At 34.8% G+C, this 25,621-nt stretch overlaps 1 protein-coding gene across 1 annotated transcript in view; it reads left to right on the forward strand.

Annotated features, from left to right (window-relative positions):
- The window catches only part of LOC145268856 (uncharacterized), a 98,241-nt gene extending 76,061 nt beyond the window's left edge, over positions 1-22,180 (forward strand). The window contains exons 14-19 of the mRNA XM_080124538.1: positions 2,698-2,794; positions 8,225-8,331; positions 13,128-13,245; positions 15,585-15,676; positions 18,410-18,526; positions 21,980-22,180. Coding sequence (XP_079980664.1) covers positions 2,698-2,794; positions 8,225-8,331; positions 13,128-13,245; positions 15,585-15,676; positions 18,410-18,526; positions 21,980-21,986 — 538 coding nt within the window. The 3' untranslated portion in view covers positions 21,987-22,180. The remainder of the gene's footprint in view (positions 1-2,697; positions 2,795-8,224; positions 8,332-13,127; positions 13,246-15,584; positions 15,677-18,409; positions 18,527-21,979) is intronic.
- The last annotated feature ends 3,441 nt before the right edge of the window (positions 22,181-25,621 follow it).

Genomic DNA, 25,621 nt, shown 5'->3' on the forward strand with positions numbered 1-25,621 from the left:
CGACTAACCCGCTTACAAGGGCGCCTCGATTCACTTTTGTGGAACGAGGGTAAGCATTATGTCTGCAGAGAGGTCTGTGTTCAAAATCCGAGCGAGGGAGGCCTGGGTCAGCCCAGTCTCTTGTGTCATAGAAACGCCGAGAGATTGGCTTTCCTGGGTCGTTCGCTTGAAGGAGACGCTCCTTGGGTCCCTGTGGTTGAGAACTCGTTTCCCAACCTCAAACCCAACCCTTCGGTAGAAGGTCGTCGTAGACCGAAGGGGGAGTCCAAGTTCTTCTCCGAATGCCGAACCGCTCTTAGAGCTTTGCCGGGGACCAATGTCCTCGATCAGCCAAGGAAGAAACTGTATCGGGATTTAGTGGAGGGGACCGCGAAGGATCCACTTTGTAGGCGGATGGGATGGTCGATGGAGGTTGTCCGTTCTCAATGGCGTTGGGCGCCGGGACGGGAGATTCTGAATAACTCGGAATTCTCCCTGACTTGGCGACTGGTCCGAAATGCGCTGCCCCTCTTCGACGTACTTTTCCAGTATAAAGAACATACCAGCCGCTTCTGTCCGTGCTGTGACGAACGCGAGCCCGAAACAATCGAGCACGCATTTTTTAGTTGCAGCCGGATACAGCCCCTATTAAGGTACGTCGAGGGGGTAACAGCTCGCATCGATGCCGAGTGTCTGCTCGATCTCGACGTAGGAACTTTTGTGTACAACATGGAGCCGCCGTTCCCCAGGGAGGAAAGTTTGGTTTTCCTGGCGATCCTAGCAGTAGCGCGCATGACCATTTGGATCGCGCGCCTCAAGTTGGTCCACGAAGGGACATCTGTTCCTGATCGGGATCTGATCGTTTACTTTAAACATTTGCTTAAAGTAAAGATCAGATGCGATTGGAAGAGGTTGCCTAGAGTGGAATTTGACAAGAGGTGGGTGCACAGCACTAGTTTGTGCATCCGTCGAGGAGCCAAGTTTCAATACGTGTTCCCTCCTTAGGCATGGCATGGGCGGTGCTGGGTCCTACGGAACCCATCCCGCCTAGGTTAGCATTATAAGTTCAGTAAAGTAACTCTTGACTGGTGGTACAAATGAGATCCTGTTCCTGATTTTATTTTTTGGTATTAGAGAACCTCTGAGTCTGCCCAACCCCCCCTGCTCCTCATCTTTATTTTCTGATGCCCCCGATCATCCCCCTACTCAGAGGTCACCTTCCTACCCCCTCCATCCGTTGCTTTATTTTCTCCCACCTCCATTAAGGCGACTTCCCCAAACCCCATTAGGGATGCTCTGCTTGTTTTCGGTTCCCCGGAAAACAGTGGGGGATCTAGCCACATAGAATAGTACAGGGGGGGTCTTACTAACAACACATTAGTAGATTTTCCTTATTTTTGAAATGAACATTTTCATTAGTTTTTTCCCACTCCACGAACATTTTATGCCAATTAATTCAAGAACTCTTTCTAATGAAATCGAACTTTATTTTCTCACACATACACACACACACACAAAAAAAAAAAAAAAAAAAAAAAAATGCACACACAACATACAGAAATGAATATACAAATTGTACATAGTTAAATTTTACATTGAACGCTGGGGTTATTAGTTAGATTAGGATCCACAGAGTGATTGAGGTATTTTGGTAAATGTTGCCAGTCAAGAGTAAGACTTCAAAGTCTCATCTGTTACGTAGTCAAAAAGACCCTGTACCCTCCCCCTCCCAATTTCTTGTAGGGCCTTGTGCCTAATTTTGTTGAATTGAATTTTTTGTACGTTTTTTATGTTCAATTTTTTCTTTCTCAATAAAATATATAAACAAGATCAAAGTGTAGTATCTGTTCCGACAGATGCTGCACGCTATGACTAGCAAAGACCAGATGTGGGGGCAACCCCACATGCCTGACCATTAACCAGCTCCCATTTCCCATCTCTCGGGAGCTGGCCCCCTTTTTCCCTTCCCCCTCCCTTCACTCCTCACATTAAAAATCGGCCTTGTGCCTAATTTGCTCGATGGGGGAGCAAATAAATACCATCTGTTCCGACAGATACTGCAAGCAAAGACCATATGTGTGGGCAACCTCACATATAAGACCTTGGTCAATGTAGGGGCAACCCTTCATACCAATTGTCATTATCCAACTCCCCTACTCCCCGGGGAGTTGGTCCCCATTTCCCCTTCACTCCTCACATTAAAAATCGGCCTTGTGCCTAATTTGCTCAGTGGGGGAGCAAATAAATACCTCAAAGTGTAGTATCTGTTCTTCAGATGCTGCACTTCCATTTCTTGTTCTCTTTCGGTGGAGGAGAAATCCTTCCCGACTGAGACAATTTTTATTTTTGTACCTTTTCTCCACGTTAAAAAAACGACCCTGGTGTCTAACTCTGTCCTGTGGGGAGGCATAGTAAATAGGTACATCATAATTCAGGTCATAAAGGGTTAATTTGATTTTAATTAAAAAAAAATTAAATTTTAATCAAATTAACCCTTTATGACCTGAATTATGATGTAGAAGATTGAAAAAAAAAAATATTTTGTTCAGTTTAGTTTAAAGGGTTAAACTAAAATAAACAAAATATATATATTTTTTTAATCATTTACATCATAATTCAGGTCATAAAGGGTTAATTTGATTTTAATTAAAAAATATTAATTTTATTGTAACTTTTTTTTTTTTTTTCTCGCTCCGTTCAACCTGTCGGGTGACGCAGGAGGACATCATTGCAATGTGCCGCTTACGGTGGATTTGTGAACTGTATGTCTATGCTTATGGAACATATGGCTGACCCGAACGTCCAGGATTCAGAGGTATGAATTATGATAATCAGAACTAGCATGACCCCATGAAAACCGACATGTTTATAAAATGGGGTAATTTTTTTATCGCACTGGCAGTGATATTAAAACACCAAATTCATATGCAATATAAAAGAACAATAACTTTTTTATATATTTTTATTTATTTATTTTTATTTTTGAATCCTTTGAGATGTGTAATTTGTGTATTTATTTATGGATTGTTATCCTCATCTTCTTAATTGTTGTTTTACCATGTTTCGGCCAACTCATCCTCTGGCCTTCTTCAGGTGATTAACCGGGATATCATTGCTGAGTCTCATAACTGTATCTGCAGTGATTACTAGGGCGAGGACAACAGCATATTCTGTTCATTGTTTTGACTCTCGAGTGTGTATCCGTTCATATCTTATGTGCTTTTATATAGAGTGATCTGGTTCTTGGTTGATTAATTGTGTCTAACTGCGTCGGATATATACTCGAGAGTCAAAACAATGAAAAGAATATGCTGTTGTCATAGCCCTAGTTATCACTTAACAGATAAAGGGAGACAACTGTAAGCTGCTTATATCACTGATAAATAACGGTTAAAGGGGGGACAACTCTTCAATATTTAAAAATAGTAATTACTGCCTTCCATAATTATTTTTTCAGTAAATAAATACACAAATTACAAATTTCTCATCTCAAAGGATTCCAATAAAAAAAATGATATTTAATACCATTTGGTATGGACCCGACAATGGAAGTCCAGATAAGAATGAAAATGTGAATTCATTAAAAAAAAAATCCAACCTTAATCGCACTTCAGGGCATGTGGCACAGTGAATAGAGGCATTGGATCTCTACCGTTCCAGGTGAGTATTGTCTGAAGATAGCGGTTTCAATCCTACCCAAAGCAAGCTTAGAGGATTAGTTGGCCAAATGACCTGGCGAAACAACCCCTATGGAAGGCAGTAATTACTGGGAATACAATTGCAAGATTCAGCACTCCTATCTCGTCGTGGTTAACCATCTAAAGAAGGCCAGAGGATGAGTTGGCCAAAATGTGGTGAAACAATGACAATAAATATATAAATAAATAACTTTTTAATATCACAGCTATACGATTGATGGTTTATGGTTACCTAATTTGCATATTTCTTTACAATAGGACATCTCATTAATTCATTCTTTGTCTTTTTTTTGTTTTCTGATTGAGTTTTAATTTTATTATTATTATTACATGTATTTTTATAAACGAATATTTTTTATTGAGCGCGGATTTTTAAATTAAGAATTTTGATCTAAAAAGTATTTCCAGTTTAAAAAAAAATTTTTTTTTTTTATTTTTACTTTCGGATGTTGCAATCAAATCCTACATCGTAAATTGAACTGCTAGCACTTACGCCCCCCCCTCTCCACATACATACTCACGACAAACCCAACAAGCAGCAAAATCCCACCCCTTCACTGTTGAGGTTCCTAGATGCCGAAAAGCCTTCTACTCTAATAATTTATTTCCTCTGACTGCTAGACTGGAATCCCCTCCCGGTTCCTCGTTTCCCTGATTGTACTAATCTGCTGAAGTTTAAATGTAATGTGAACAGATATCTCGCTGCTCAACTGCCCCACACTCCACTGTTAGACCGAGCAAACAAGTCAGTTGTGTTCCGCCTTCACCCCTAATAACTTTTAATAAATATTTTTCATTTTATAATCAAACGTAGTTCTATTCGTGTATATTTTATATAAACTTAGGTATGTTTATATATTTGTGTAGACAGGATTCACTCCTAAACTAATTAGCTGGTCATTATGAATTTTAGAACGCAACTGCTAGGTGTAAGGCGTCCAAATGTGGGTTATATTTAATTTATTTTAGCTACCTCTGATTTTTGTGAAGTTTTATTGCAATAATATTAGCCAATGATTAAGAAATATTCTTTAAATTGCAATTTCTTTGAAGTATTTTAATGGGTTTTAGGGATCATGCAATGAACATAACTACTCACAACAATCACTGTGCATACATCTGTCTCTTCCCTTAGTTGATGGTGGTAATGCTCTGCTGGTTTGTAATAACTTCTTTAGTGATTGTTGACTATGAGCTTGCCAGTCAGACAAAGAAAGCTGCACAAGATATCAGTTATCCCTGGAATACTTGAATCTCCATGCGTACATCTGTCTCTTTCTTTAGTCGATTTTTCTTTTCTTCTGAAACCAAAAATGGCTTTTTTTTTTTTTCTTCTGAAACCAAAAATGGCTTTTTTTCCCCTTTCTTCTGAAACCAAAAATGGCTTTTTTTTTTTTCTTCTGAAACCAAAAATGGCTTTTTTTCCCCTTTCTTCTGAAACCAAAAATGGCTTTTTTTTTTTTCTTCTGAAACCAAAAATGGCTTTTTTTTTTTTCTTCTGAAACCAAAAATGGCTTTTTTTTTTCTTCTGAAACCAAAAATGGCTTCTTTTTTTCTTCTGAAACCAAAAATGGCTTTTTTTCCTTTTTTTCAGAAGAAACCAAAAATGGCTTTTTTTTCTTTTCTTCTGAAACCAAAAATGGCTTTTTTTTTCTTCTGAAACCAAAAATGGCTTTTTTCTTTTCTTCTGAAACCAAAAATGGCTTTTTTTTCTTTTCTTCTTTTCTTCTGTCGAAAATAAACCCAAGATCCACTTTCTGCTCTCCTTAAATTATAACAATTAGTAAGAAACCCTTGAGACTCTAACAAGAAATAAATGTCTGATCATATTTTCTATGTTCTTCTCCCTTAAATTTTCATAATTTTCCATTCCTTCATTTTTTTTTTTTTTTTTTTTTTTTTGGTTCCCCGACAAAAAGAAGGGTGGACCTGTAAATTTGTCCGTTTGTCTGTTTGTCAATTTGTCTGTTTGTCCGTTTGTCCATTTGTCCGTCTGTCTGTTTGTCCGTTTGTCTGTTTGTCCATTTGTCTGTTTGTCTGTCCGCACTTTTCTCAATAACTACGCCTTGGAATTTTTTTAAAATGTTGCGGCGTCTTCAGTTGGCGTAACGGTGAACATTGACCCGCAACTTTTTCCGGAGAAATTTTCATTCAGTTAATTTACTTCTACGAGCTTGCCAATCAGACAAAAAAAAGCTACACGAGATATCAGTCCTTGAATACTTTAAACAATCACCACGCATACATCTGTCGACAGTGGTAATGCTCTGCCGGTTTGTAATAACCAAAGTTCCCTGAACTTATTCCATCCAATCCTACGTCTTGCAATCATACCAGCACCTGCTCCATCCTTTACCCCCGATGCTATTATGAAGGTGACAAAACTTCTGAACAACCTCTATTTATTGCGGACTATTATCCTCATCTTTTTCGTAGTTGTTTCACGACCTTTCGGCCAACTATTCCTCTGGCCTTCGTCAGGTGGTAACCGCGAGGAACTCCAAATCTCCTGACTGCATCCACTGCAATTATTGCCTTCCTTCACGTGGGTCCTGGATATGACCTAAAACTATATCCGATGGTGAGGCCCCAGCTTGTGGGCTTTGGGGAATGTGGAGCCACCCTTTAATTGCCATTGCTCCCAGGTCCACTCTGATCCGGAGTGGTAGCACCTGTTAGGGTCCCAACTATGGGTTAAATAGAAACCGGCTTAAAAAACAAATATACTATATTAAAAAATTGTTCTTCAAAATCACTGGATTCGGCATTAAATAACCTGAAAAGGGTTGATATGCCGTAAAACAAAAACAACCAACCAACCAAAACATAACCAGACATTTACTGGTCACTGGAATTACTGCTCCGATGCTCAGAGTGCACAAAACACGCACAACACTAAGTCTATGTGGCAGGATCTTTAACACACTGGTCATTAGTTATCAGTCATCGGCGCTGAGCTCTTCAAAAAAAAAAAAAAAAAGAAATAGGCTAGTCCGAATCGAATATCGATATGTGAGATGGATTTTTATTTCGAACCCTATAAGTGATTTGTTTTTAGGATAACATTAGTGCTGGATAAATGTCATACTAGGAGAGAGAAACAAACAAACAAACAAATAAACAAAAAAAGGCTAGTCCGAATCGAATATCGATATGTGAGATAGATTGCTATTTGGGTCTGATTTTGAAAATTCACCACATTTTATATGAGGGTCCTTCCAAAGGTTAAGCCTCTTAATTTCAACTCAAAAACTAAAATATTGAAGAGCTACAAAGACGAAAGTAGTACCATTAAAATGAGTGACTTTTTGTGTTTCAGAATTTATTTTTTCTACATAGTCACCAGCATTCTCAATGCACTTTTTTGCCATCCTTCTTTGATGCCTCGCTCGTAAAAATCTTTTCTTTTTTTTTTTTTACATAGGCATCACCACTTATCAAGGCCAGGAGGCCACTCAAGGATAAGGGTTAAAGAGTGCACAGTAGAAATTGGACAATATAGTAACCGTTAGTAATGGAGATTCGGTAAATTTGTTAACTTATATGGAACGGCTCATCAAGAACTTGTTTACGTTAGACTTGAAGACAACCATATTGTGGTCAACTGGAATGCAGAAAAACGGAAGATAATTCCATAGGCGTGCAGTTCTAAGAAAGAAGCTTTGCTCATGGAATTTACACTTAGGTTTAGGCACTTAGACGCCAATTGGATCCTGGAAAAGTATTGAAGGCCTCTGGAGGGTAGAACAAATGAAAACAAGCGAGAAATGCCAGAACCAAAGCTAACATCTACAATAAGTTGGACAGATTCCAGAATAACAAAAAAACCTGGAATTGACAATTTATCAAATTTCTGACTGTGTGCGCTTTAGTAATTGTCTGTATTTTTGAGATGAGGTGTTTTCATTGATTGAGATTGTCAGACTGACTTCCTCATCTTGGTTGTTATTGTCACAACGTTTCGGCCGTTTTGCCCTCCGGCCTTCATCAGGTGTTTTGTATCGAATTTACCCTCCGGCCTTCATCAGGTGTTTTGTATCGAACCCAGTTCGATACAAAACACCTGATGAAGGCCGGAGGGCAAATCGGCCGAAACGTTGTGACGATAACAACCAAGATGAGGAAGTCAGTCCGACAATCTCAATCAATGTGTGTCACTCACATCTTTATTGCCACTCAGAAATCGATGAACCCATTTGCTAACTGTGCTAACGTCAACTGCATCGATTTTGTAAATGTTTAATAGACACCGGTGAATGTTGATTGGTTCAATTTTTTTAATGACGCATCTCTGCTTCTGATGCACATCCATGACAGGGGTTGCTTTTCTAAGCGTCTCATACTGTCAATATCTGCAACAGAGAGATGAAACTTTCAGTAGATGAATGCATAAGTTCAGTCATCATAACAATGCAGTTTGCAATCCCCTTTGATCTATTCGGATGGGATAAAAAAAAATAGGAGGCATTACGTTTGAAATGACCCTCGTATACGTTAGATGTTTGCTCTCTCAGTTTTAACAGTTTTTTTTTCCTTCTTTTCCAAAGGGCATGACGGCAATGCATTGGGCGTGCAGCCGAGGACATTTGGATGCTGTGAAACTTTTAATTCAGTACGGTGCCTTTCCTAATTACATGGATCATACGGAGGACAGGTGAGACGACACACCTTTATATGTTTTTTTGGGTTTTTTTGCTCTCATAATTTTTTTTTGTTGTTTTTTTTTTTTTGCTCTCATAATTTTTTTTTTTTTTTTCTCATAATTTTTTTTTGTTTTTTTTGTTCTCAATTTTTTTTTGCGCTCATAATTTTTTTGTTTTTTTGCGCTTATAATTTTTTTTTTTTTTTTTTGCGCTCATAATTTTTTTTTTTTTTTTTTTTTTTTTTGCTCAACGAACACCCTTACACATACCTCCACACATCCCGGGCAATGCTGGGCACCCAGGCTAGTTCAAAATATTACCTAATTCATTTTCATTTGTTTTGTACAAAAACAAAACTTTCCGTATCGTTTCATTTCATTCTTTGTTTTACTTCCTACATTTAAAAGTCTTAAATTACAACCAGAATGTGTCAAAAGGTACCAAGGCTTAACTTAATTAAACATGAAAAGCTACAAATCTTATTTAATTGGAATTTATCCTTGAGATGAGTATTATATATTAATTTATTTTATTGCCGACTATTCAACTCATCTTTATTAGTTGTTGTTTCACAGTGTTTCGACCAACTATCCTCTGGCCTTCGTCAGGTGATAATCGCGATGGGATAGGAGCTCTGAATCTCCTAACTGCATTCTTGGTCCAGGATATGACCTTAGACTATATCCGATGGTGAGGTCCCAGCTTGCGGGCTTTGGGGAGTGTGGAGCGACCCTTTAATTGCCATTGCATTATCTGTTAGGGTCCCAACTGCAGAGGGTAAAAGTCCCTTAATAGGGATCCTGACCCGGAGTGGTAGTACCTGTTAGGGTTCCAACTATGGGTTAAATAGAAACCAACTAAAAAAAAATAAAAAATATTCTATTAAAAACTTTTTCTTCAAAATAACTGGATTTGGCATTAAATAACCTGAAAAGGGTTGATATGCCGTAAAACAAAAACAACCGACTAAACTCCCATGTTGACACGAAGGAAACATATGCAAAATTGCTACAGAAAGGTTTAATTTTTATGGAGCAATTCTGGTTTCTGATTGGTTGGTAGCAGAACATGAATTCGATTTGTCAGTTCCTAACAGCATCGTTTATAAATAGAATATCCTGACTGTGTGGGATCATACCTCATTATAGTAAAAAATATTGTAACATTCTATCTCTACAAATCAACTATCAGACCATGTATGGAGTATTGTCGTTATATTTGGGCTGGTGAATCTTTGTCTCATTTGAAGATTCTTTATAGTGTAGAAACGTATCTGCAATTTGATTGGCTCCCACCCCTTTTTCTTCACTACAACCTCTCTCCCAAACAAAATAACTGGATTCGGCATTAAAATAACCTGAAAAGGGTTGATATGCCATAAAACAAAAACAACCCACCAACCAGTACATAAGGCCCAAGCAAAGCCGGGTTGAATTGCTATAGTATCAAACAAAATATTTTTAATAATGTATATGAAAATAAATACAATTTATTAATACAGGAATTTAAATTTGGTGGTTTTACTTAAAAATTTAAACATGGCGTAACAAAATGAAAAAAAGGTAATTTTTCAACCAATTCTTTGGATTTTGTAATCATGCCTATATGCATTCATTTTCTTTTAAAATGAAAAAATGCTTTTCCTTCCGAGTTGTTGAGGACGAAATAAATCCATTGATTGATATAATAATTAAATGAATGATTTTGCATTACGAAACATCTAGAAGTGTAAGCCATGTTTAGTTTCCGATGGTTCGTTGTTCTACACAAGGTGACTAGTTCGCAGTAGACAGTTCTCGAGTTGAAATCCACAGAGCAAAAGATTCTTCCCATGTTGACATAAAGAAAATCTCCTAACTGCATTCTCAGCAATTACTGCAATTCGTAATTGTTGTTGTCTTACCAGTTAGGAGATTCTGAGTTCCTATCCTGTTGCGGTTACGACCTGACGAAGGCCAGAGGAATAGTTGGCTGAAACGTTGTGAAACAACAACTAAGAAAGATGAGGATAATAGTCCGCAATAAAAATAAATTAACATCTTTATCTGTTTTAACATCTATAAAAGCCAAAACATATGCGTGTGTGTATTTTTTTGTATGTCTGGCAAAGGTTTTTTTCAGGGGGGGGGGGTCACTAATTCTTACAACTTTTTTATATACTCCCTAGATTATAATATCTCCGATTTACGAAACGAGGTCGTCTCTATCTTTTATTTGAGCGACTTTTCTGTTACAAAATTCGCACTGTGATTTCATTTCTCTTTTGACCTAGAAAAACAGACATTGACGTTCGTTTAAGCACCTGCTTTTTTAACCGTTTAATTTCAACCATTCTCACTTCCCTACCCTCTTAGCATCGTAACCAGGTTTTCTTTTCCGACTTCACCTCAAGGCTTTGGGTTCGAGCCTACCTGCCTACCAAAACTTTTTTTTTTCTTTTACATCTCCAAACACCCAGACAACGCGGGGTACCCCTACTAGTCTAGTATATAAATCTCAGTTTTCTGTGTGTTTGTATGTCCGCTAAAAACTTTTGTCATCTGTATCATACAGGCACGAACACAGTATCGTTAGAAAGAGCGATGTTTCGGACACATAATATCGAAAAATTGGAAAAAAACATTTGTCAATTATTTTGTGTGGAGAAATGTCATATTGTTTAAAGGGGGAAGTCAGATAAAAACTTGCCTGCAATTCTGGCTTTCTGGCATTATAACCCAGTCGTGCTTTTACGTCACAGTATTGTAAACGTGTTACTTTTACCTCGTCAGTTTTAAGATAGCGAGATCGATAGATCACATTGATATATAGAAAGTCGACAGGCAGATAAACATAATTTCTCGTGTGCCCAACTACATTTACGTTGTCGGTCAATGCATCTCTTTTTGTGGATTTCATATTCTCTTGCCATACGTATAATTACGTATAATTATAGGTAATTAATGGAGAAAAGACATTTTCTAACCACTCCATACTTTCACCTAACAATTTAATGGAGAAAAGACACTTTTCTAACTGTTACGGACTTTCACCTAACAGTTGATTGAAAAAGATAAGATATCCCAAAATTTGGAAGCCTGTCCAAAACATAATTATTTTCATGTATTATTTCCTTTTGTTTAATTATGTTTTCTCCTTTTAACTATTTGTTTTGTTTTTGTTTCAGATTTTTTACCTAATTAATAAAACGTTTTCAACGTACCAGTTGTTTTCGTTATGTTGATTTGAGTTTATCTGTCTGATCAACGCACGCTTTCTAAAGTTGACTGCTATACGGTATTGTAGGTACCTGAAAGCAAGATTCTGAGGAATAACGGCCGCGAGTTCCAGAACAGTAAAAAATCTGATCGAAATCCAAACATGAGTTCAAAGTTCTTTTGCAGTTCCATACGGTTAAATTTGTAATTAGTTTTTTTTTGTGTGAGCCATTTTTGCAAGTCATCGTATTAGTTGGATTGACTTTGCCTAATTTTAACGTTCTGAATTTCCGATCGCGTCATGGAGTAGCGGTAAGACGTCAGATTTTCTTTCACTTTCTTTTCTACCTTTGCGTCCCAGGTTCAAGCCTGCCTGCCTGCCTACTACTACTTTTTTTGTTTTGCTCAGCACACACCTCCAAACACCCAGGCAATGCCGGGCATCCAGGCTAGTAATAAAAGAAAGGAGTGGGGAGAGGGGGTGGTCGTCCGGCTTTCCAGCATTATATCCCAATCATGATTTTACGTCACAATATTTCTTTTAAAATGTGTTGCTTTTATGTAAGTCTCATTCATATATGTCTTGTAAGATCGTAAAATATGCTTAAATATATTTTGATTGATGCAGATTTTATATTCATTATTTCAGGGCCAATTCTTTAATGAATATTATATTGTACCTAATTTATAGTACTGATTTCAAAAGTTTTAAAAAAAAATGACTTTGGTCCAATCAGCTAGAATCAAAATCAAAACATTTAACACTCAAGCCTCGTTCCCTACCATTTGAGCTATCAACAGATAGGCAAGAAAGATTTAAAATTAAACCACTTCAAACTATGAATGAATTTGCACATTCGCAAAAGTAACAGAAATGTCAGCAAGTTGAAATTTCTGCTGCTGCCAATAACGGGTACAGAAATATGTCGGCATATTCATCATTCATCCAAACAAAGATTTTACTCGTTATAAACCATTTTTTGGTGTATGATTACGGTTTCTTGTTAATTTCAGTGCTATGTGACCAGTAGTTTAAGAGTTTATCAGTTAAATATTTTCACATCGACAAACATACGAGGTGCCTTCAATAAATTTCCAGACTTTTTTGTACATGCATTCAAAATTGTCATAGACTCTTAAAAATTTAGTATATTATTGCTATACATCTTATGAGATGACTGACCAATTTTTATGACTTCATGTTTAAATGACAGCTACAGTAGTTTAAGGGTTTATCAGTTTAATATTTGCACACACATGCATATGTATATATATATATATATATATAGTCATCCACATACAGTACTGTTTCGCTGTTTCACAGCTCATCAGTGCGGCTAGACAGGCAACTACCTCAAGCAAGGATTGAAACCCGACCGTTTGTACGGCAGTCAAGGCTCCTAACCATTACGCTATTGGCGGCTGCTTTAACGAGTAGTGAGTTTAACGATGTTTTGATATCGTTCGAAATATATATATATTAATGCAATATTTTCGATTTCTAAAAATAATTAAAATAAGACAAATTTCATCACATGAACAAAACTGAAATCTTGTTGAAATGCAGTGAACGTTTTATAATTTTTTTTTTTTTTTTGTTTTTTTTCAAGATATACACCATTGGATTATGCGTTGATGGGCGAGCATTATGACGTTGCACAGTACATGATTGAGCAAGGCGCATTATCAATCATTGGTTTACAAGATATTGCGGCTCAGAAAATACAGGTGCGATTTTTTATTATTATTTTAATTTTCTTGAATAGAATTGAATACGAGTGAAATCATGTCTTTGGTTTGACCTTCACTGTGTTTAATGGTGGTCGTGTGGCCCCAGGTTGAGGAATATGGAGCAACCCCCTTTCATTTTTTTTCTTTCCTTCTGTATTTCTTTCTCCTATTCTTTGTCTTTCTTTCTCTCTTTCTCTTTCTGAATTTTAAAAAATCTCCTCCCCCCCCCCCAAAAAAAAAAATATCCAAATAAAATAAGAAAAATAAAATGTATTAAAAAAAAAAAAAAAAAAAAATTCAAATAAAGTTAGAAAAATAAATTGAATAAACAAAATTAAAAAAATAATTTTTTTAAAAATTAAGAAAATAAAATGAATTTTAAAAAATAAAAAAATAATTCAATGAAAATTAGGAAAATTGAATATAAAAAAATATAAAAATAACTCAAATAAAATTACTGTTATGTAAAAAGGGACAGACCCCCAGTAAGTAAAAGAGCAAACTAGATAAGTTTGAAAATTAGGAAAAGGTTAGAATCGAACCCAGTAGGCAAGTGTTAAAAAAAGAATACATATTGAAATCCTAGAAATACAGAATGATTGTCATTGTTCGTTGCAAATAACTAAATATTATTTATGTCAGAGATTTAGTTTAGGAATGCAGTCGTTCATTCTTTTAGAAATAACTGGATATTAAATATGTCAGTTAAAAGAATGGACAATAAGAGTTTAGAAATAAGGATTAACAAAATAAGTTAGATTTTCAAATAAATGGGTTTTAAATGAAACAATTTAAGTTGGGAATTCTTTGTTTGCCAAAAGTGTGCTTTCGACATATAGTGAATAAATTTCATGTGGCGAAAAAAAAATTCATGTGAATAAATTTCATGTGGCGAAAAATATCCATGTGAATAAATTTCATGTGGCGAAAAAAAATCCATGTGAATAAATTTCATGTGGCGAAAAAAAATCCATTTGAATAAATTTCATGTGGTGAAAAAAAATCCATGTGAATAAATTTCATGTGGCAAAAAAAAAATTCATGTGAATAAATTTCATGTGGCGAAAAAAAATTCATGTGAATAAATTTCATGTGGCGAAAAAAAAATTCATGTGAATAAATTTCATGTGGCGAAAAATATCCATGTGAATAAATTTCATGTGGCGAAAAAAATCCATGTGAATAAATTTCATGTAGCGAAAAAAAATCCATGTGAATAAATTTCATGTGGCGAAAAAAAATCCATTTGAATAAATTTCATGTGGTGAAAAAAAATCCATTTGAATAAATTTCATGTGGCGAAAAAAATCCATGTGAATAAATTTCATGTGGCGAAAAAAAAAAAACTCCATTTAAATAAATTTCATGTGGCGAAAAAAATATTTCCAACATATTGAGACAGGGTTCGAAGTTAGACAGTGAGAGAAAGGGTCGGAGAAAGCTCGAGTCGGCCACACTGGGAGCTGATGCCCTCTTGGAGGCGAGAGGTGGGGGTGGGGGGAGGAGATAGAACAATGTAATTGAAAAAGTTTGAATCCCTGATCATCATCCAGCTGGTGTGAATAAAGAATCATCAATATTTGTAATCTGTTGTTGTCGTCTGTTGTCATTCCACCAAAAAAGAGGAGGTAAATGTGTTTTGTTTGTCATCTCTTAAATGAACTTTGTATAATTCCCTTCAAAGTATTATCTGTCCCCTCCACTATCATTAATAATACCTCTATCCCCCTCTGGTATAAAAGAACTGTATTACACATTACCCACCTTCGATAATGAATTCACATCTCCTATGTGTTATAAATATGAACTTTATGTGTAGTCTTTTGTTCTGAGTCCCCCCCCCCAATATGTTATTTCCAATATATACCTGCTACATAACATTATGAAAATAAATTGAAGTTTAAAAAATAAAAAAAAATTATTTGATTACAATTATGAAAATTTTGGTCAAGATCAAAGTGTAGTATCTGTTCTTCAGATGATGCACTTCCATTTTTTGTTCTCTTTCGGTGGAGGAGAAATCTTTCACGACTGAAACAATTTTTATTTTTGTACCTTTTCTCCACGTTAAAAAACGACCCTGGTGTCTAACTCTGTCCCGTGGGGAGGCATAGTAAATAGGTACAATTATGAAAATAAATTGAAGTTTAAAAAATAAAAAAAAATTATTTGATTAAAATTATGAAAATAAATTGAAGTTTAAAAAAATAAAAAAAAATTATTTGATTAAAATTATGAAAATAAATTTGTGCAAATTAAAAAAAATAAAACTTCAGTGTTTTTTTGTATTTTTCTTTTTTGCATATTTTTATGTTTCAAACATTTTTTGGTTTCAGTCCGTCTTTCGTGGTTATCGCGTGCGGAAAACATTTTGCGAACGAAAGCGATTATTAATGAAACATGAACAATTGAAAAAGGAAGTTGCCAGGTAAGAAGACGATGCACTTTGTTGCATTTGGCAATTGCATATTGCAGCTGCAGTTGGACATTGCATGCTTGCAATGGATTTTTATTTGTGGAGAAGTTTTTAAATTATCAATTAATTAGTCGATTCTTATTTAGAATTCTACCTAATTTTAAAAAAATCAAAAATACACAAACATCTTTATGATATAAGTACCCATCATGGAATGAAGATGTCATATTCCAAAATTCATGTAAGATAATCAAATTTTATAAAAATCTGAGAAATAACTGTCTCGCTTACCATTATGAAAAAAAAAAGAAAAAAAAAAAGGGAGATAACTCAACAATAATTCATAGTTACTAGATTTGTCGATGAATTCTTATTAATCAATTAAAAATTATTTTCTTTATTATAAAAATAAAACTATTTGACCAATTTATGTGATTTTTGGAATATGATATTTCCATTCTGTTACAGATATGTACAACATATTTTTCTATAGTTTTGTCTTTTTAATAAGATTAAATTCTAAATATTAACCAATTAAATTTTTTGCTGCTTATATGCATCATTTGAATCTGACGTAATTAACCGTCAATTCGATTTTGCTCGGAACATGACATCTTGCATTTGAGTTTGACTGTAATCTGATGTAAGACGCCGATCAATGCACAGAAAAGGAACAGACGATCTTTGGGGAGAATATTTGAAAAAAATCAACTGGACCAGTCAGGAGCTTCTCAACGGTTATCTTTTCGAGTTTATGTGGAAACAGAAATGAAATTTGGTAATTATCCTTTTGTCTCCATTTTAAAGCATATATCGAAAAGCTACCCGCTGTCTCTTCTCACCCCACTTTAACATCGTCTGATGTGACTGTAGAAAAGTCTTCTTAATCCTAAGGGAATATCCCAACTGTCTTAATTTAATATTTTAAAATTGGTTGTCTAGCCTCACCTTACATTAGAAAAAAATGTTTGTGAAGTTTCTTCGACACCCGCTGTCTCTTCTCACCCCACTTTAACATCATTAGAAAAAATGTTTGTGATTTACGTTCTAGAAGAAAGTTGGGTGTATAGTTTGTGAATGTGAACAGTAAGGGTTTCACCACACCTCCCTCCAAAAACCCCAAAGTCACATAACATATGGAATATAACTAGGGCCATGATAATAACATATTCTTTTCATTATTTTGACTCTTGAGTATTTATCAGTTAATAGGAAAGTTGCTAGCGCAAAAAAAAAAAAAAAAAAAGTTGTAGCAGGCAGGCAGGCTTGAACCTATACCGCAAAGGATGAAAAGAACATGAAAAAAAAAAAGTGACGTCTTTGCTGTTGCGCCCATCGCCAAACCGGAAATGACATAAGTTTAAATTAAAGCTAGTCAATCGAAAACAGAGGATGACTTTCGTAAATTTCGGCAAAAAAAACCCCCAAAAACTAACCCCTCCCTGTAAAAAGTTCCCAGTTGAGGGTGATGGAATTAATGTTTCTGGACAATTTTTCGATATTTGTTGTCCGAAAGGTCGGGCTTCAGAATGGTGCCAATCTCATGAAAATCCGTCGCCTCTGTCGAAAGTTTTAGGCAGATATATAAACATACATACATTTAAACGGACAGGTGAGATTTATATTATAGATATGAAGAGTTGTCTCCCTTACAATTTTTTTTTTTTAACCAAACAAAAATAAAATTACATATGACTTAGGACTATGACAACAGCATATTCTTTTCATTATTTTGACTCTTGAGTATTTATCAGTTAATATCTTAGATGTTTTTATATAGAGTGATGTGGTTCTCGATTGATTAACTGTGTCTCACTATGTCAGATATATACTCGAGAGTCAAAACAACGATAAGAATATGCTGTTGTCATAGCCCTAGATATAACCAATTCCATACATCATCAGACTATGTACATATGCTTGATTTGGTTGACAGTGGTAATGCTCTGCTGGTTAGTAATGACTAGGGCTATGACAAGAGAATATATTACTCTAAAAAACATAAGATATTAATTGATATATACTCGAGAGTCAAAATAAGGAAAAGAATATGCTGTTGTCATAACCCTACTAATCACATATGGAAAGTAAAAGGAACACACTTCCCTTTGTGGAACGAGGTCGAAATAATTGATAGGGATGCAAGATGGAGTCAGGCGACTCAAAGAAGCAGCACAGATGCTAAAAAGACAAAAGTTACGAAGCTTAGAAATTTGGGAGCCTCTAATTTTAGGGAAAACAAAAATTGTACATCCTTAAAATTTCGGCGATGGAAGGGAGCTAATCCCCTGTTGACTTTATTAGAGTTGCCTCCCCTTTGTCAACCAACTTTTTTGCACATATGAAACCATATCTAGGGCTATGATACGAAATTATTATTTTGACTCTCGAGTATATATCCGACACAATTAAACACAGTAATCAATCGAGAGCCACATCACTCTATCTAAAAAGATAAGATATTAGCTGATATATATTCGAGAGTAAAAATAATGAAAAGAATATGCTGTTGTCATAGCCTTAATAATGACACTATTTGTTGATCCTCATTCAATTCCGGGCAATGCGGGGTCTCCCTGTTAGTCATAACATATGGGATATAACAGATGGTCAAGTTTCAATTCCATACATAATCAGACTGCAGACACGATTGATTTGGTTGACAGTGGTAATGATCTGCTGGTGAGTAATGACACGTTATCTAGATAATAAAAATCGAATGTGGTTTTATTTTTATTTTTACAGAAAACGAGCCGAAGAAGAAGGTCGTAAGAAAGATGAACGTCATGTTCCATCCGACGGAGAGTATGAACTCGGAGCAGGTGTTTCCCTACTTGAAACTGACCCAATGGAATTCAATCGGTGAGTCTGGTATTTATTTATTTTTTTCAATTGTCTGTCTTCAAAGAAGATAATGATCATCATCATCATCTAATATGTAAACGGCTATATGTCTGTCTCCGAAACTAAAAGTTGCAGAGCAGCACTAGTGGCCTCAAATGATTGGATTTTTTACGCCCTGTTCTTTTATGGGTCTTTAGCTGATTAAAATTTTTTTTTTTTTTTTTTTTTAAATAAAATAAAATATGCATCAGATGCATTTGAAAGCCAAATCACAACACAATATGAAAATAAACAAATATTTTACTTCTTTGTAATTAATATTTTATTTTTAATTCACTTGTCCGCATAGCAGCAGCCATATAGCGTAACGGTTAGAAGCTCTGACTGTTGTTTGGGCGATTGGGTTTTGATCCTGGCTTGAGGTAGTTGCTTGTCTAGCTCCACTGATGAGCTGTAACACAGCGAAATAGTACTGTATATGGATGACATATATATTTTCAATTTGTTGCTACACAGTCATGAGCATGTTTCAGTCTTCTAGCGTTTAGTAACTAGAGATCTCTTCAGGAAACATACGCTTATTAACGAAAGTGGAATTCAGAATGAAAACTGAAAATCCGATTTCAGCAAAAAAAAAAAAAAAATTTGCAGAGAGAGAGAGAAAAAAAAATTGCCTTCTTTTGCTGAAATTGGATTTTCGGTTTTCATTCTGAATTATACTTTCGTTAATAAGCGTATGTTGCCTGAAGAGATCTCTAGTTACTAAACGCTAGAAGACTGAAACATGCTCATGACTGTGTAGCAACAAATTACTGCTCATGTAAAAACAATTTGAAAATATAATTTGCTCTACTACCCATATTGAGCACTCTTGTATTAACCTCCTATATTTCATTGGTTACCCTACTTTTGAAAAATAGTAACTTTAAACTACGTATATATATATATATACTAGCAGGGGTGCCCGGCATTGCTCGGGTGTTTGGAGGTGTATGCTGTGCAAAAAAAGCAAAAAAACAAAAAAAAAATGGTTAATTTTTTTAAAATTTGACCCCTATTATGACCCCTTAAAATTTATAGTTTCGGGCTCAAATCACTTTATTAAGTTAGATCCAGGTTCAAGGAACCTATATCTAAAATTTCAAGTGTCTAGACCCAAAATTGTCGGAGGAGTTTGGTAGAGTTCTTAAAGGTCAAATCGTTGAAATTTGACTCCTTAACAGCCAAATTTCTGGCTGACACCTGTCACATCGATTTTCCCAAATCTCAGTACCCGGTATTTCAAATTTCGAGTCTATAGACTAAAAATTGACAGAGTTATTGCGTAGGGAAATGTACACAGACAGACAGACACACAGACAGACAGGTTCACTTTTATAGATATATATATATATATTGAAAATCGCAGAGTTCTTTTGTTTCATTATTTTCTTTTTATACTTTCTCTGAATAATTCTCTTTCTGTTTTTTTTTTTTTCAAACTTATTTAAGTTGGATTCTTATGTTTGTTTAGCGAGCGATTTCGATTTGGAACACTTCCATCATCCTCAGGCATATTATTTCTTAAAATTGTGTTTGGTATTTTATATATATATACTAGTAAAAGTATCTGTCGTTGACTGGGTTCAAAAACAGCCTACAGAAAATGGACTCTCATTTATGAAAGTATGATAGGTTATGAAAAGTGTTGTGGAGGCGCCTACTAATTAACATAGGCGGATGAGTGAGATATATAAAGGTATCAATCACCAATACCGGGAGAGTCCGGCAACGACCGTCAAATAGGCAAGACGCCTATGCTGCCTCCAGTAAGACATGCAACACGCCACCTGCCGGAATATCTCCAACTGAAGTATATCTGAAGACATGTAAATATGTATATAACTTTTCTTCCTAATATATTATTGTATACCTTCACTTTCGTGTTCTTGTTAATTATTTGTGCAGACACAACAAAAAGGAAGGGTTGTAAAGAGATAGCTTCGAATTTGGGGGTATCAAAACCAAAGCAAAATATGATGAAAGTAAAAATAAAATAGATAAACCCCATAATTTATTATACCATACCTGTTCACACTGAAACACTTATCACAATATTCTGTGGATCTATATTAAAAAACCTTGTTAAACTTTGTGACCTATTTCCATTCTATGGAGGTCCAGGCGCGAACGAACACCCCATAACTTTATTATACCATATTTCTTCAAACTGAAACATAATTATCAAAGTATACTTACGCAGATAGATACGAAAAGTCTTTATTAAAGTTTGTGCCTATTTCCATTCTATGGAGGCAGGCGTGAACGCAGACCCCACAATTTTATTATACTATCCCTATTAAAGTTTGGAGGTGTGTGTGTGTGGGGGGGGAGGGGGTTTAAACAAAAAAAAAAAAAGTAAGTATGAACCGTTGAGGCAAAGTTGTAAATTAAAGTGTGAAAAAAAAATGTGCGACGTTAACCATTGCCCCACCGCGAGATGCTAACAGAAACATGTTTGAATTTATTTAATTACTTGGATTTGGCAGGTGCCCGTTTTAATGAGTTAATGAGGTCAAGTTTGACTGCGGGATAGTATTCATTTACTACTGAACGCCCCCCCCCCCAGATGTTATAGGAAAAAGACTAACCCACATGCGATGAGTAACAAATATAGAATATTTATCTTCCCGAAATCGAGCAAATTAAATAGACAGGTGAGCTTCGTTGTTAACTGTGAGATATTACAAATTTATATGTGATATAAAAAGTTTCAAAAAGTTGTGAACCGACCGACCGCTTCTCTGAAAAAAGCCTTTTGTTGATATACAGAAAAAGCGAACACACATACATACATTTTCGCTTATATATATATATATATGCCACTCCCCATTTCGGGGGTACCAAATTGTTCAAAGGGAAAATTATTCCCAAGCTTTATATATTGTAATGTGGTGTCTAATCAAGAGTTAAATGGGCAGTTTTTAACAGGGGGAGGAGGTTAACATTGATATTTACATAATGTTGAATTGCTTTTTGTTTTTCTCAATCATTTTGTATACATATTTAAAATTTACGACCACATTCGTAATTTAATTTCTTTGTCTGGAGCTTCTTTGTCTTTATCTATAAAACACTTCAAGTATTTTCAATCTATTTATATTATTGCTTTGTCATACTTTAGTATTTTCAACCAGGATTCTTTGAAATTCAGAATGATGGCAGCCATGTTTTTTTTTTAGTGTTGCGATATCGAACTGGAGTCGGAGAGGTGGAGAGTTTGTCTTTGTGACAATGTGTTTGTAGTATGGCCTCTGTAGTTGGTAGTATTAGAGATACATTCTCCTAATGGGAAATTAAATTGGTAAACTACAGATATTTCGAGATTTTTAGAGAGAGAGAAAGAAAGAGAGATAAGGGGAACTCAATACATTAGTTGTACAAATTGTCAACCTTGACATCAATTTTTTTATTTTTTTTTTTATTTTGTAGATCCTGAATCCAACCACACATTATTTCTGGACATTCTGATTGCTGTCATGTCACACAAATGTGGAGAAATTCTTGCAAAAATAAAATTAAAATAATTCTGATTACAAAAAAAAGTCATCTTGAAGATGATATAGCACAGTTTTGTTTTTTTTCCGAACAGATAATTTTGTTTATTTCAAATAAATATTTGTTTTTAACGTCCTTCCTAAAAATCTGTTATAATTCATTTGTTTTTGTTTTTTTTTAGTACTGATTTTTTGTACATGTTTGCACAGATGTTCAACATTTAAAATATTAAAGTTTGTCCACGTAAAAAAGCAAGTAACAATATCGACTATGTGAAAAAAAAAAAAAAAGAACCAGAAAAATACCATTTGCAGACTTAGTAACATTGACTTTGGGCTGGGATTATGTTCTGTCTTCAGTCATTGAAAGAGAAATCTTTCTTGACCACCACCAATCCAGAGTGCCCCTTTTTGTGCATCAGTATTTCAGTATTTTCCTCCCACATTAGAAACTGTGCCTAAGTCTGGCCTCGTTGAGACGCAAATAGATAGACATCAGCCAGAGTGCATTATTTATTTCTTTTGCCAAGTTTCAAATTTTACTGCAACAATATATATATATATATATATATATATATATATATATATATATTTATTGTTGGTGCAAAAATGTTGTATTTTGAAATTCAACTATATATATATATATAAAAAAACAACGTTTTTGCATCAACCTTATATATATATATATATATATATATATATATATATATATACATACACACACACAAAGAATTTTTACTTGATTAAATAATTTGAAATACTAAAAATGATGGCAGACGTTTAGGGAACTGACCCCCACCTCTAAATTCCACAATTTTTTTGTTAAGTTTCAAATTTTACTGCAACAATATATATGTATATATATATATATATATATATAAGGTTGGTGCAAAAATGTTGTTTTTGAAATTCAACTATATATATAAAAACGTTTTTGCATCAACCTAATATATATATATATATATATATATATACATACATACATACACACACAAAGAATTTTTACTTGATTAAATAATTTGAAATACTAAAAATGATGGCAGACGTTTAGGGAACTGCCCCCCACCTCTAAATTCCACAATTTTTTTGTCAAGTTTCAAATTTTACTGCAACAAAATATATAAAGGTTTGTGCAAAAATAATGTTTTTTGACATTCAACTATATATACATAAACAACATTTATATAAATACTTTTTATGACTTTTATCGTGGGGGATCAGTTTTCAATTATAGCGTTCTACTAAATCGAACACATACTTTGTGACCATTACCGAGAAAAATATTGCGACTCACCGGTGATTATTCAGAACAGATACTACACTTTGATCAGAACCAAAAGGTCAAGCAAGAATGTATTAATTGGTTCCAACAAGATGTGACAGAAGTTGAGGAGATTCTCTCTGGCCATTAAAATATTAGAATATTTCAATTAAAAGTCAAATATGAATAGGTAAAATTATAGAGGAATAAAAGGCGAATCAAATGCGGCATAGGTTGCTTAAACAGTTGCATCCAACTTAGCTTAAATTTGCAGTTTTTGAAAAAATTACAAGTGCAAACTTTCTTTTTTGCTGGCACTGTATATTTATTCATATTTTATGACCGGGCAATGCCAAGTGGCCTGCTAGTGTTATATAAAGTTAAACAAGTTTAGTCAATTAATGTTACAGTCCTGAATTTTTTTTAGATGAGGACTGATTATTCATATTATTTGGACTATTATTTTCATCTTGAGTGATAATTTCACGTTTTGGTCGATCTAACCTTCTTTGGGTGTATCTTGTTGAACTCGGGAATCGGCGCTTCTACACTATTGGGACGAAATTTCGGAAATCGTAAAACTGAATTTCACATGAAAACAATAGTATCTACATATTGGAAAACTTTCTAATCGGTTTTCATGCGGAAAAAAGGGCCATTAAAGGGGTAAAAATTGAAAAATTGGTACGTGGGAGTAATCAGATGTTTATGTTTGTCACCTTTCATGAATGCGCATGCACGGCCATGAAACCTGACAGCTTCTTTATGTGAACAATAAGTTGGTTTGAAAACACTTTGTAAAGATCGTGTCAAGCTGGTCTAATGGTTATCATATTTGACTCATTGTCTTTAGACTTTGGTTTCGATTTCAAATTTTTTTTTTTTACTCACAAGAAGTGAACTGTATGGGAAAAAAACATGATAGTCGCATGCACATGTCTCAGTTTCTGTATGAATTAAAATATATCTTTATGCGTATTTTACGACCAGGCAATGGCAGACGGTCTGTTAGTATTCTCTGTGTTGGCGGAGGCAAAAATAGTTGCCCTGTTATGCCCCTCTCTTCCTTCCCACAACAACCGATCAATATTTAGACAAATATAAAAAAAAAATAGTTCACTAGACCACCCAAGAAATTTAAAAAAAAAAAATGTAGAAAGGAAAATGAACCAATGCAGACAAAGGGACAAACACACACACAGATGAGCAGAAATAACGTTGGCGAAGTCCAAAGTAGTTGAGGTGTTACCCCCCCCCCCAAAAAAAAACCGGTCATTATTTAGACAAAAAAGAAAAAAAGAAAAAAAAGAAAAAAGAAACAAAAAAGAAAAAAAAACAGTATTTTTTACTTTTTTTTGCAATCAAAATTTTTATTTATTTTTTTTTAAGAAAAAAAAAGTCATTACAGTCACAGCAGAGAGAAAAAAAAAATTAAAAGTTAAAAAAAAGTAATAAAAAAAAAAAATCACGCAGTGGAGACGATGATGATAATGATGATGATGATTTATGGTAGAAATCAGATGGGTTGGGGTTGAGGAGGAGACAGAAACATTTGCAACTTGGGGGAAGGGGGTAAGAGAGAAAGGCGGCCATAGGGGGTGGAGGTTAATACAAAAGCAAAGTTTACAGCATTTTGAGTATATCATATGGCAAGATCAGTTCCCCACCCCTCGAGGAAGAGGAGGAGGGGAGTGCTGATAATATTCTGCTGCTCCTGCTCCACCGACAATGTGGGAATGAAATCCGGGTGGGGTGGGGGGGGGGGGCGGTGCAGTTGATCAGTGAACTTTGACCAATTATTTTGCTCTGACAAAAAAAGGATACTTGGACAGATCAGATGCACCAAACAGAAAGGATATCGATTTTAGGGTTAAAGAAAAAAAAGAAAAAAAAAAAAAGAAGGAAATATGGACATCTTTATGCAAGAAGAGGTGGGGAGGATACTTTGGCTTGAAGATGGGAAACTCTGAAGATGATGATGAGCATAAACGATCTTTCACCCCCCCCCCACATTTTTTTTTGGTTACATTTTTGTTAAACTTTATTTAAAATCATTTCTTTTCGATCACACAAGAGATGTGAAGATTGATAATTTCATTTTTTTTTTTTTTTTTTTTTTATTTAACAAATTTGCGGCACTCAAAAATTGGTAACAATCTAAAGAACACATTTTTGTTAACAATTGTTTTTTGTTTTTTTAAAGCTTAACGCGTTTCCGACTTAAAAACCGCTTCAGTATAATTATCATGCCATGATCAGATGTGTGCCAGCAGTATTCTATCAGAAGTCTGGTTTTCATATAGAATTCAAAAAATC

The sequence above is a fragment of the Euprymna scolopes genome, chromosome 44 (assembly GCF_053919585.1).
Source record: "Euprymna scolopes isolate OS-2025 chromosome 44, ASM5391958v1, whole genome shotgun sequence".
Lineage (NCBI taxonomy): Eukaryota > Metazoa > Mollusca > Cephalopoda > Sepiida > Sepiolidae > Euprymna > Euprymna scolopes.